Source organism: Eptatretus burgeri, unplaced genomic scaffold (genome assembly GCF_056783735.1).
Source record: "Eptatretus burgeri isolate ZD-2024b unplaced genomic scaffold, Ebu_testis_v1 Ebu_testis_scaffold_152, whole genome shotgun sequence".
Taxonomy (NCBI): Eukaryota; Metazoa; Chordata; class Myxini; order Myxiniformes; family Myxinidae; genus Eptatretus; species Eptatretus burgeri.
In genome coordinates this window covers 36,086-50,002 of record NW_028222102.1, presented here as the reverse complement: position 1 = coordinate 50,002, position 13,917 = coordinate 36,086, and the positions used below count along the sequence as shown (strand labels likewise).

The window sequence follows — 13,917 nt, the reverse complement described above, 5'->3', positions numbered from 1 at the left end:
ATCTCTTCGGTAAATATGATTGTATGAGAGCATGTGTTCAGGATAAATCTGCTCTTTTGTGCCTTTTGCCTGAAAATACTCGCTTTTAAAAAGATTGCTTTCTTGTTTGTTTGTGTGGAAATAAATAACAGGTGGTTATTTCAAATCTGTCTCGGTTGTCTTTTCCTTCATTGGAAAGACACAGTGTACAAGCATAGTCAGATGGGAAGGTGTTCCCCACCTGATTTGCTCTGTTAGCTGGGGCGGCACCTATCTATTCCGCTCGGCGGAAGATGACCAGGTGTAGCGCTGAGGGTGTGGTCGCGAGTGAGATTGCCGTGCCAATAGAAAGGTATCGCTTAAGAATCAGAGCATCACCCGGTTGTCAAAGTCAAGCGGATTGCTCATTTTCTTGTTCCTTCCACCACCTAAGGTGAAGGAGGTTATGTTTTCCCCGTTTCTGTCTCTTTGTCTGTGTCCAGGATATCTCAAAAATTTCTGGAAGGACCCAGATAAAACTTTGTGGACAGGTTCGGTGTGTGACAAGGAAGAAATGATTAGATTTTGATTGACAAAATAAGTGCCAGATGCGGATCTGGATCCGACCACTCGATTTTTAAATGTGATTCTTCACCATTGAGAGAAGGGTTTCAAAAATGATGTGTGACATGTTCAAAGACCGTCGGCCATTACATCTTCTTCCTCTGCCATTGCACGGCACCTGAAGGCCAATCCAGATTGTGCAGACCAGTACAATGCAGATATGCTCAAGATTTTAAGCTGAGGTTGAACTCCAATGCACTTATGTATGTCAGAACCAACATTCATCCATTCCATGGACCTGACATTGCATCGACAAAAAGAATTTGTTCATTCTCTTATTCTGTTTCAACACAGAAATATTCCAGGGATTTCTCTGACAATGGTTGGAGGTAATGACACGAATGGTACGCGATCTCCGGCAACTCTGCTCCAGCCAATCGGAGCCAAGATAGCGGTGACGGAATGAACCAAAGGGCGTTCAGAATCTGATTGACATCATGGCTGCAGAATCAATCGGTGTCGCTTTTATTTGGATATGCTTCTAAAAGCACATTTGATTGTTTCTGGTTTCTTTGCGGTGTGTCACCTTGAGAAGTGCAGCATGAAAAGCTTCGGTGTTATTTTTATTGTCATGTTTGTTTTCATGTATTTTAAAATTCTGTAGTACCAACCATATGTTCATATATAACACGATATTTCAAAAATATATTGGGCCAGATATGTTCTCGTGGAATTGGCCTATAAAGGGCAGAGGTACGCGCTCTCCTGAGTGTCCTTTGAATTATTGTTGTAAATAATGTGTTCCTGAATGTATGCTCTGTTGCAATGTTATCATTGCTTTTGTTATATATTTAGTCATTAGAATGCCATGCCATGGTAGACGGACGTATGAAGGTGCTTCATAATTAATATGCACTACATGGCCAAAAGTATGGGGACACCTGCTTGTCCAACATCTCATTCCAAAATCATGGGCATTAATGCGGAGTTGGTTTCCCCCCTTTTGTTGCTATAACAGCCTCTACTCTTCTGGGAAGGCTGTCCACTAGATGTTGGAACATTGCTGCAAAGATTTATTTCCATTCAGCCACAAGAGCACAAGAGCAGAATGTAATTAAACCTTGAGTGGGAATTGATTGCTCAGGAAATATTTTTGTATCGTGATGGGTTTTACATGTTTGATGTGTCAAATTGTTTCCTCACGACAATGATGTTTTTAATCGATATATTGTTCGTTTGATTCATTTTTCAGGTTGAAGTGCTGACAACTATCAATGAAGAAAAAACGAAAGAATGTCAATTGTATAATTCACGATTTCAAGAGGCAGTTAAGGTGCTTATGAAAATTTCAACTTCGATTTGTGTTTGTCACAAAAGAACATCTATTTATGACATACACAGGTGGCATGGCTTCCTCATTTCCCTGTGTCCGTTGTCCTATCTTCTCTACTTCATTTTTACCTCCGCCACCAAGGTGGATGGAGGTTGTTTTCATCCCTGTGTGTCTGTCTGTGAACAGGATATCTCAAAAAGTTGTGGACGGATTCGGATGAAATTTGGTGGGCAGGTTGGGTATGTGACAAGGGCGAATTGATTCGATTTTGGTGAAGGTCAAGATCCGTACGCGGCGACTTGAATTTAGTTCAACGATTCTTCACCATTGAGAGATAAGGCGAGAAACTATACAGTATGTAACACGATAACTCAAAAAGTTGTGTACGGATTTGGACGAAACTTGGTGGATAGGTCGGGAGTGTGATGAGGAAGAAATATGACTTTGATGAAGATACCCAAATTTTTTTTAATCCTGATATGATTCTTCACCAAGGAGAGATTGGGTCAAAAACGATGTGCAGCACGATATGTCAGAAAGTAGTGGACGGATTTGGATGAAACAACGTGGATGAGTTGGTGAGGTGACGAGAACAAGCCGATTCGATTTTGGTTCAGGTAAGCAGATCTGGCCGATGAATGGGATACCAAATGTAAACTGTTCAGCATGGCGGAGGTATGTTCTCTTCCGAGTGCTGCTCTAGTTCCAAATATGTTGCCCATGATTACCTCATTTCTCACCCATGCACATCCACGATCCCTTCTTCCCAAGCTGATTGTTTCCCATTGTGTTACTCTCCAGGCCATTGTTACTCTTGTTTGTTTTCTTCCCCATTTCCTTCATGTATATGTCCATGATGGACGGTCCATCCCCTCCATACCCCTGGAACTTTGTTAACCTGCTGTTCTTTGTCTATTCAGCTCCTCTCTGAGAAGATACCTTCATACAAAATTTTTTTTACATTCATTGTATCCAAGGTTGTGTTCGTCACCCTGATGATGAATGAGAATCACGTGACAATGAAACGCCTCACATCAATATTTGGGGTGTGATGAATCCTTACCTGGCTCTGCTCCTGCATTGTTCTTGATTTGTATAGGAAGCGGGAAATCGGGTAACTGTATTGGAGATGAATTTGGAAGCTGAGCGTTTATCCCACATGAAATCCAACATTGAAATCTATATGGTTCGGGTGAGTTAATTTACTCGTATAAATGTTGTTGTTTCCTTTGTATTTGTTACTTTAATCATACATTTGCATTCATGTGATTGCTTTTCCATTTCCCATGAAGTGGGGCCATGCCAAAAACAATCTGGTACTACAAGAAATGCAACATTGTCAATGGGACCGGGCGTGGAATGACTCGTCATACATACATACATACATACATACATACATACATACATACACGTGCAACACTTTCCCCAACATCCCATGACGAAGTAGAAACGCTCAGATCTGTTCATGGCTCAGAACACGCCACAGTGGTTCTGTCCTTGTGAGTGGTTGGATACGTTTTAGTGAATGGTTAGATTAAGTTTCTGGGGTGTGGATGGAATGGCATTGTTAAGTGTTAATATCATCTGATCAACTTCAAACAATACTCGGAGACAGAGGTGAAAGCGTCCTCTCTGAATATAGGATATAATCAACCCTCGTTTTTTGTAAACATATTTAAGGCTCAGGGAAGAGCAAGAACACAGAACGGATCAGTACACAACATAACAAAAGGAACAACAGGAGAAGGTGGAAACAGCAAGGGGAGGGAAAAAATGGATGGAAATGGACAAACAATGGATGCAGTTAACGATAAGGGGAAGGGGAGAATGCAAAGGGTGGACAAGATAGATGCAGAAGCAACGTTTTGGGAGGGTGTGGGTGGGTGGTTTAATGGGTGTAAAAAAGATCATGGTTTGAGATGGGGAATTATTTGAGATGGTGGTGAACAGTTGTCTTGAAGACCTGCAGGGAAGAATGAGATTGAAGAGTGTTGTAGTTAGTTCCACAGGTGGGAGGGGGGGGTCGAATGGAACAACAAAAAAATGGAACACAGGAGAACAAATGAGTGGAAGTGAGACACCTGGAGGGGGGGGGTAGTGGACAATGTACGGAGAAGGCACAGTCCACGATGAGAGATTCCAATGATCTTGAAAGCCTTGATTTCCATGGCATTAATCTGCAGATGAAAACCTTGTAGGAGGATAGTTGCTCAGGTGTGCCAAGGAAGGACTTTGCATGATTGAGGAAGCCCAGAGATCGGGCTTTGGAGGAGGCCAACTTTGAATTATCGCTTGCCCAAGAGAGATCATGGCTGAGAGTGAGACCCAAGAACTTCAGTGACTGAACATCTTCGAAAGGGTTGTTGAGAGAAAGCAAGTGAGAGGGCTTTTGCCACGGTCGCCTCAGGAGGGGTGGGGCGGGAGGGGGCAGGGGTAGAGAGAGACACTGACAGACAGGTTAGGGACACAATTTTTTGAAGCAACCACAAAATTTAGGCATTCGGCCTTCTCACGAGCAGAGTCGGCTGTGGCACCATGTGAGGTGAGGGAAGGTGTTGAAGGGGGGCGAGCATACAACAGAGATAAACTTGACAAGGCATCGACAGGTTTTCGAAGAGGGAGACAAGTTTGAAAGCTCATTCTTGAGAATGGACAGATGTTGTTTTCTGCCTCTCCTGAGTCCTGAGATAAGATAAGAGACACACATCTGTTACGGGCTTTGTGGCACGATCTGAGGTTGCCTACAGTTGGAAATGCCTTCCAGAAGAGGAATGTAATTGGTTTCAAGACAACTGCCTCACCACATGATTCAGAGCACCAAGAGCAGAAGGATGGGTAAGACAACTGAAGAAGAGATGTGATGAATCTTTGCATTAGAGAGAGCAAGCTTCTGTGGAAGAATTCCCAGGCTGAATCAATATCAGGGGCGGAAGATATCGGAGATCAATGCAGAAGTGTGATGGCTGCTTGCAGACCCTGGCAGTTTGCTTGAGTGAACTGCCAGACTCGCTGGTGCTGAGGCTGTTCTCTGAGTGGCCAGAGAGAGATTCTGACCTTCACAAGCACATGATCAGATCAGATTAGTCAATTGGGACAGAGGTCAAGTTAGATACATAGATGGGGAAGTTTGTCATCACCAAATCCAGAAGGGAATATTTGCATTTGAGAGAAATCCAGGTGGGGATTCCGTCCGTCCCACGGAGTCACAGAAGTCCTTTGCAGATGTGCAATGAATGTTAAGAGAGATACCAACACCAAACCAATTAGCACGGTGACAATTGAAATCACCACATATTAAGAAGAGAGTTGGGATGAGTGATTAAAAGTTGGTGCATGTCATCTGAGAGAGAGATGTAGATGGAGGGGTCACTGTTGGCAGCACGGTACGAGATGCAGACAAATATGAGGTGGGAGTGGAGGGGAGGTCACAGCCAGAGGTACTCCTGTGGTTTGGGAGGTGAAACAGCAGAACACGGAGAGTGATAAATGAAGTTCCTGATTTACAGTGCAACCACTATGAGGATGGGGTTCATTTCGATCAAACCAGAGGAGACAATAGCCAGGGAGAGACAAAATATGGAGTCAGGGACGTCCTGTGAGGAAGGATTCTCTTCGATGTCCACATCAGCAGCGGCCTGGATTGAGAGATCTGTCAGGATGGAGTGGAGGCCCTGGATGTTTGAGATCCAATCAGTTCTGCACAGGGCAGGAGTTGCTGATGGGACTTGGGGATGTGGAAAAGAGCAAGGAGAAGGCATGGGGCAGGTGAAAGTTGCAAGGTTGTGGGGAGGGGGAGGATTGAAACTGAGAGGGTTTGGGGAGGGGATGAAGCTGGGAAGGGCAGGGACATAGCTGGCTAGGAGGAGGAGAAGTGCGTGGGGGGTGGGGAAATTGAGAGGGGGCAGGACGAGGTGGAAGTTGAGAAGGCATGGGACAAGGGGGAAGCAGATGAGGAGATGGTCCTGATATGGAGTGCTTTGACACTATCAATGGACATGAAGTGGAAATTATTGTCCACACAGCCTCTGCAAAATTGACACCTCACGATTTCCAGACTGGATAACCTGTGACAGACTTCATGGGTTAAGTGGTGGTGAGAACGTTTTTGGTTGAAGGCATGGAGGAAATTTGGCTGAAAGTGGAAGAGGAAGCTGGATGAACAAATCTTCCAGGAGTGAGGTTTTTGGCAATAAGCATTGTCAAAGAGAAAAGGAAGAGATTTTGATGAAGAAAAAGAATGTATAGGTTTTCCTGACAGAGTAAAAGGCAGAGTCAGGTGTTTAAAAATACATTTTGGAAGAGTTTTTGTGAAGAGGTTTTAAAGAAGAAATGTCTTCTTCAGTGAAGGTGAATTGGAAGTGAATGTTTTCAGATTTTGAGTGTGGATTGCTTTCATGGTGTTTGTTGATTTCAGATGCGTCGACGGGACATTGAGACTGTCTTGGAAATGGAAAAAGTGTCTCGAACAATCTTTAAGGAAAAGGTTCAACTCCTCCACAAGCAGCATGGTTTGGCAGAGTGTGCACTGGAGAAGGACAACCCACACAGTGCACAGCTCTTTCAAACTCTGTAATGGTACGATGGAAGGAAAGATGTTCCAACTCTCTCACACTTGTATCATGTGGTATCCACATATTTCGGTCTAATTGGTTCTTATTTTGGATGTGCACTTACAGTTGTGCATCTTCTGATGCATGTTGTGCCCCAACCTGGAGTTGTTCTCCTGGATCATGAAGTGTCCGGCAGGGTATGGCAAAGTCGGAAAAATATTTGCAGGAACAGCTTGTGGCAGCTTCGCAGATGGTTACCAATTTAGAAGTTCAGCTTCAATAATCTCAGCAAGAATTGCGAAGGAAGAAATCACATCTTCTGTAATGATAGCACTTTTAAATATAATAAACAAAGCTTGATCACATCCTCATTCGAAGAGGGTTCGTGTCATGGGGCACAAGAGAGAGTGTATTTGACGAGGGCGGTGTGGTCTCCATCGGGCAGAGCGGTGTGAACCGGTGAATTAAGATTGCTCCGTGCATGTGAATCGAGCTACATGTCCACGAGTTTTCTGTTGAGAAAGACGAGGAATCTTACATGGTGTCAGATGTCGTGAGAGCAATCGCTCCGAGTTGTCAACTGTGGATGTCAGAAAGAAATGAGAGAAGCTTCTCCGGCCCAGCTCATGTTCGAATGGACGCTTCGCTCTCGGGGATGTAGTCTGGGAGCCCAGTGAGATTTAATTAGCAATTTGCGCCCAAAAGGTTTGAGGTGTTCACTGTACAGGGTGAGGCGTCCGATCTTAAGAATGGGGATTCTTAAGTTCCACGAAAGTGGGACAAGCTAGGGGGCGCCACTGGAAGTACCCCCAAAATTGACTTTAATTAGCAACTCGTGCCCAAACGAAATAACACCATTTACTTAATGGTATTGGTGTAAGGACCCCCAAACTATAACATAAGAAAACATTTTCAGTGGGGTAAGCCACTTAAGAAGCCCACTAATTAGCACTAATTAAAGGATTTAATTAGCAATTTGAGTCCATCAACAAAATTTGTTCTAAAACACAGGCGAGACTGACTGAAATCAGTTTCACTTACTTCAGAAAGTATAATCTGTGGGATTCCGTTCTTAAGAAGGTGGAACTTCCCCACGTACCCCCCAATATTGACTTTAATTAGCAACTCGTGCCCAAACAAAATAACACTATTTACTTAATGGTATGGGTGTAAGGACCTCCAAACTATAACAAAAGAAAACTTCTTCAGTGGGAAAAGCCACTTAAGAAGCCCACTAATTAGCACTAATTAAGGGAGTTAATTAGCAATTTGAGCCCATCAACGAAATTTGTTCTAAAACATAGGCAAGACTGACTGAAATCAGTTTCACTTACTTAAGAAAGTATTATCTGTGGGATTCCGTACTTAAGAAGGTGTATCTACCCCACGTATCCCCCAATATTGACTTTGATTAGCAAGTCATGCCCAAGCGTTATAAGACCTTTATTCAATGGCATTGCTGAGCTGATCTCAAAACATTAGCTTAATAAAACTATTTCCATGGGAAAAGTCACCTTTTCCTTGGGAGAAGTCATTTAAGAATACCACAATTAGCACTACTTAAGGAGTTTAATTAGCAATTTGATCCCATCGATGAAATTTCTGCTGACACATGGTTGGGAATGACCCAATCAATATCAACTACTTAAAAAAGTATTATGGTCTACCTGCGGGAACCTTACTTAAGGAGGCGGTACCACCACACGTAACAGACACTAGTAATGATGGACTTCCAAATCTTTTGGCCTGGTCTATATTCAGTTCATAAATCTCGAAAAAATTAAATTTGGGACAAAAGGGATAGCGTCTAACCTCCATTTCACTTTCTCACAGGTCCGTTCGATTCATCAGCCATGGACCATCCCGAATGTTTCGCTTTTCTGTTGCCTTCAGTCATTATTACACCAAAGTCGACTTCACTCCGTTGACGTCTTTGGGACATTTTGCCTGATAGCAACTCAAAATTACACTAACTCTGGCAGTGTTGTAGTGGTGGGTAAAAGTAGAAAACCATAGAAGATGCCTTCAGTCCATTGGGTTCTGGATACAGCATGGTTTCACATTTGTTTTCTTTATGTTTGACAGGTTGGTGAGAAATGGATGACCTGGATCAACACCCAGAGAACCAGAGCCAGTCTCAAACGTATGATATGACTGCAAGTACGTCAGAATCAACAGTGGAAGACGCTGAACGCCGTTGCATCCTCCATGTAGACGAACACCCTACCAAGTCACCAAGTTTACAGGTTTTACCCTTCTCTGATGCTACCTGGAATGCAGTCCAGAAAGCTGCATGTAGTCGCAAGCAGAAAAGGCGATTCCTTTCATCAAAATTCTATGGTGTTATCCAGACCCTCCCAGATAAACCATCAAGTTTGAATGGTTACCACAGCAGTTGTAACAAAAATTTTACGGCGGTGACATCTGAACAGGAAGAAAAAGAAGCGCCTACCAGGAAGCACTTACGGTCAGCCTCGGACCCAACGCCTGGTAGTACCACAACCACTGGCATATTTCCTAGACAGTGTCTGTTTTGTAGCCAAGTTCGAAAAGAAAAAGGTCCGGAAATGAAGAAGTACTTGGAACATGTGAAACTCAAGAAGCCGAAAGACGCATTCGGGAAGCTGCTAGAGTGTTGAGAGATGACAGAATACTCGCAAAAATATCAGGAGTTGACATGATCGCAAAGGAGGTAAAGTACCATCATTCATGTATAAGCGAGTATTTGAAGTCGGCACAAAGGTGTACATCCCACATCACTGTGGAGGAAGTTGATACCTTGGGTTCCAGCATTGATGGGATCCACTCATATATAGAAACATCGGTGATTGTGAATAAGAGGTCGGAACTCCTGACATCCCTGTATGCCAGGTATCTCGACATGTGCTCAGACTCGGGAGAGAAACCAATGCACTCTGCACAAGCACTGATGAGAAATGTCACCAAGCATTTCGGCTATCGTCTCCAGGTACATAGCCCTGTTGACAAGAAGTCAGGAGTCATCATCTACAATTCTAACATGGCACATGACAGTGTCCGTATAACCTATGATTATGTCACTACTCCAGAAAAGACCATTACACAAACGGCACTCCTGCTGAGGAAGCTAGTTCATGAGTTAGAGAAGACCCCAACCTCTTCTGATGGTACCACGTTTGATCAGGTTAAGGAAGGTGATGTATCCTCACCAGAGCTGTTACTAAGTTTCTTCAATATTCTCTATGGTGGCCCAAATGGCAAGAGGCACACGGCACGTACCCAACGCCGGGCAGAATCATCTAGTCAGGATGCACTGTTTGCTATCAGGAAAGGTCTTGTGAAACCTAAAAAAACATATTGCGCTTGGTATGGCCGTTAAAGGAGTGACTGGTAGCAAGAAACTTTTGACAATTCTCAATCGGTTCGGGCACTGCCTGAACTATAACTGTCTGGAGGAACTGGAAACTGCCATCGGGTCTGCTATCCAGGACAGAGAGGTAGCATGCCCAGAAGGTACTGTCCAAGGTATGCCATTTGGAGTTGCATTTGATAACTTTGATGAACTCACAGAAACTCTGTCCAGATCGGATACCCTTCATGATACGATGGGAATCCTCTATCAGTCTCTGGACGAAACAAACACAAAGGAGCCTGTTGCGATCCCTGCTGTACAGGCGAGACGCAAAGGGCCGAGACAAAGGTCATTAGAAGCTCATGATCAGGAACTTCCTCCCTATAGAGGAAGACCAAAGATGATTTCTTTTGAGTACAAGAACACTGAGGTATTCAATCAGTTGGAAGTTTGTAAACATGGTAGGCACTTGGATTATGCCTGGTTGATGGCTCATGCGCTCGATGTCGGAAACGTTCCAATGTGGGTTGGGTTCATGTCAAAATACAATGTTGACAACCTGCCACAACAAGTTGTACGTTACTTGCCCAATATGAGACAACCCATCACAGGCTTAGATGTCATCCAGGAGACACTTGTTGTCACACAACGTTGTGCTGAAGAATGCAGACAACCTTATGGAGTGGTCACTTATGACCTAAACGCTGCCAAACCAGCCATTCAGATCCAAGCCATTGAGAAGCCTAAGTATGACAACGTCTGCATCATGCCTGGAGTGTTTCATGTGGAGATGACATTCTTCAAGGCCTTGGGGAAGTTAATTGAAGACTCAGGAGGTCCAGCTATGCTAACTGAGACGGATGTCCTAGCCAATGGATCCCTCAATGGCTTCATTAGCGGCAAACAGTTTAACCGGTGCAAGCGACTGCATCCCATACTTGGTCTTGCAATGGAAAGCCTTCACTTCCAAGCATTCGTCGAGTCATATGACCAGAAAGAAGAGCTGAAGGACTTGACCGACAATTTATGTCAACCTAGCCGAGACGCTATTGAGGTAGTGGTGGCGTCAGACGTGTTCATTCGGTGTGTCTCGTCATACAGGACTTACACAGAGAAGACCAGGTCTGGAGAACACGGGATCACGGCACAGTTCTGGATGATGTACGTTGATTACATCCAGCACTATCACACTCTTGAAAGGGCCATCCGAACAAACGACGTCGACTTGTACGTACACAGCGTGACACCCATCATAGATCTGTTCTTCGCTACCAATCACGTGAATTACTCACGCTGGTTGTCAAAGTTCCAGCTAGACTTGCTGAACATTGATGACACGCATCCTGGCCTTCGAGATATCCTTGAAGATGGTGTGTTCTCTGTACGGAGGACATCTCATCAGTTCAGCAGATGCCCTGTGGATCTTACTTTGGAGCAAACAGTAAACGCCGATGCTGCTTCTAGACAGACAGGTCTAGTCTCCGCTAAGAACAATTTCTGTGCCCGAATGCGATGGATGCTTACCAAGTCAACCCGATCTGCCTTCATAGGGTTGGTGCAGGAAATGTCAGGTCTGACCACTAAGGACGATGTAACTGCTGAGGTGCAACCTTCGCGAATCAGACGTGATAGACATGATCTGAACAAAGTGATGGAGCACATCAAAAAGTCACGAAACCCTTTCCAGAACACAGACAAAGCTCCAAAAATCCTTGTCAACTTGAATACTGGAAAGGCAGCTTCTCAAGCCGTTTGTGACTGTCTGTTGAATGTGCCCGAGAAAGGCCGAGAACTTCACAAGAACTTTATCAGTGAATGCCAGGAAGATCCGAGCGGATTTGAAAGACCAATCGCCAAGCAGAAGTTGCTGACCTTCAAAGATGAAGGCGCGAAAGGACGAAAGAAGTCAGTGGACAGAAAGATTGCAGAACTCAAATGTACCAGAGACCTAATGGGACGTCTCGTGATACTTGCAATGAAGAAGGATTTGAACTTGGAACACGTTATGTCATACCCACTGACGACTGTTCCTCTCTCTCTCTGTGCTCTACAGATGGCATGATGACCAAGACGGACAAACGTGCTCTTCTGACAGTTTTGGAAAAAAAGGTAGAGCATCACAAGTCGCCTCTGGTGGTAGATGCGTGTATCATAGATGCAAACTTTCTCTTACACACACTGCCTGCAACCAAGCTACCTACAACATTTGGAGGTGTGGCCAGAAGCTTCTTGATGCAAGTCGTGTCACTATCGCCCAAACGCGTGGACGTAGCCTTCGATGACTATCCCACACCTTGTGTCAAAGACTGTGAGAGAGCACGGCGTGGTATTGATAACAATCAGGTTTACGTTGTAGAGGGTCCAGAACAAATTCGTCCCAGGAATTTTGACAGCGCTCTGAGTTCCAGGTCATTTAAGCAACAGCTTCCACTCTTCTTTGCCGGTGAATGGAAAGACCAGTCATACGCGCACATCATAGGCACACGTGACGTGTATTTAGGAATGCGTGGCTTCTGTTACCATTTCCACGTTCTGGACGGTCAGGTGATTCGCGAGTCAGTTGACAGCATGATTACGAATCACGAAGAAGCTGACACCTTGGTATGTTTTCATGCCAGGAGCATGGAGAGGAGCGGAGAAACAGGGAACATTGTTGTAAGAGCAAGCGACACAGACATCGCCATCATTCTCCTGTACCATTCACCAACCTTCACAGCCACCCTGTGGATGGACACAGGAACAAACGCCAAAAACACAAGGAGGTACATCAACATCACAGCCATTGGAGAAGTATTAGGCCCACACCTATGCGAGTCTCTCCCTGCCTTTCACGCGTTCACTGGATGTGACTATACGTCTGCCTTCGCCAAGAAAGGAAAGAAACGTCCGTTTGCGAAACTTGAGCAAAACAAGTACATACAGCGTGTCTTTGGAAGTCTCGCATCCGAAAAGGGGATAACGACCGCAAAGCACAAGTCCCTCCAAGATTTCACGGCGTCCTTGTACGGTGCGAAGGAAAAGGAGAGTGGGATGCCTCTGAACAAGTACAGATACCAGGTATTCCAGAAGGCTTATGGCCCAAAAGCGACAGCCAAGAATCCCCTAGAGAAACTGAAGGGCTTAGATGCCAGTGGGCTTCCGCCTTGTGAATCAGAACTTGCCTCTCATGTCAACCACTCCGCATTCATCGCCAGAATGTGGGCAAATGCAGACCAGAAAGAGATAGATCAGCATCTGAAACAGCATGACGGCTGGGAACTTGAGGATGATACCTACAACATAGTGTGGTTCGAGGGTCAGCAGCTTCCAGCTAAACTGGTTCCAGAGGAAGGTGACACAGCTTCCAGCATTGGGGACCCTGATGAGGATTTTGATCTATCTTCTGAAGATGAAGTGGGTGATCTTGGTTCCGATGAAGAGATTATCGAGGATTCTGAGTAAAAGTGCTGGACAGTTACACAAGTTCATTCCAGAAGGAGAACTCTATGGCAAAAATTTGTCACTAAAATAATTTTATTTTGGGACTGAGCATAAGTCGTGTTAAAGATTAGTCATGATTATCAGTATCTGGTTTGATCGGTATTTGCCTGTTTTCTGTTATACAATCTATTTCCGTGCATAAAAGCTGATATTTGACTGCGTAAGGATTTCTGGGCTTTGTAATAAGTCTTGCCAAAAGGTCCTCAAATCATAATGCCTATTGCATGAAGTGTAATCAAACATATTTCATAACGTTGTACTTGTTGAATTCAAAGTTTTGTTTCCAATATTGTATGATGGTCAGTGTCTGATTTCTTTTGTATTTTTCTGTTTGCACCATTTTTCATAAGTTTGCGCTTGTTGAATTCATAAATGTGTTTGGAATTTGTTATCTCCGTTTGAGACATTGCTCGGTGTCGTAATTAAACATTTTTCACTGAAGTAATATATTTTCGGACTGAGTGCAAGTCCCTTTACAGATTAGCAATGATCATAATGTTGGGTTTCATAATTGCATCTGTATTTTTCTGTTTGTGCTATCTATTTTATTGCATCAAAACTGGCATTCAACTGCGTAAATATTTATGTGGGCCTTGTAATAAAACGTGCCCAAAAGGCCACGGAGTCATGATGTATTATACTCAAACACCATTTTCAAAACGTTGTACTTGTTGAATTCATAAGTCTTATTCTCAATTACT

The 13,917-nt window shown here is 44.1% G+C and overlaps 1 protein-coding gene across 1 annotated transcript; it reads left to right on the top strand.

Annotated features, from left to right (window-relative positions):
* The first annotated feature begins 8,382 nt into the window (after window positions 1-8,382).
* Window positions 8,383-12,021, top strand: LOC147007471 (uncharacterized). The gene is given in 4 exon segments (XM_085867065.1): window positions 8,383-8,397; window positions 8,491-8,946; window positions 8,949-9,730; window positions 9,732-12,021. Coding segments are annotated over 3 exon segments (3,294 nt in total). The 5' UTR covers window positions 8,383-8,397; window positions 8,491-8,501; the 3' UTR covers window positions 11,799-12,021.
* The last annotated feature ends 1,896 nt before the right edge of the window (window positions 12,022-13,917 follow it).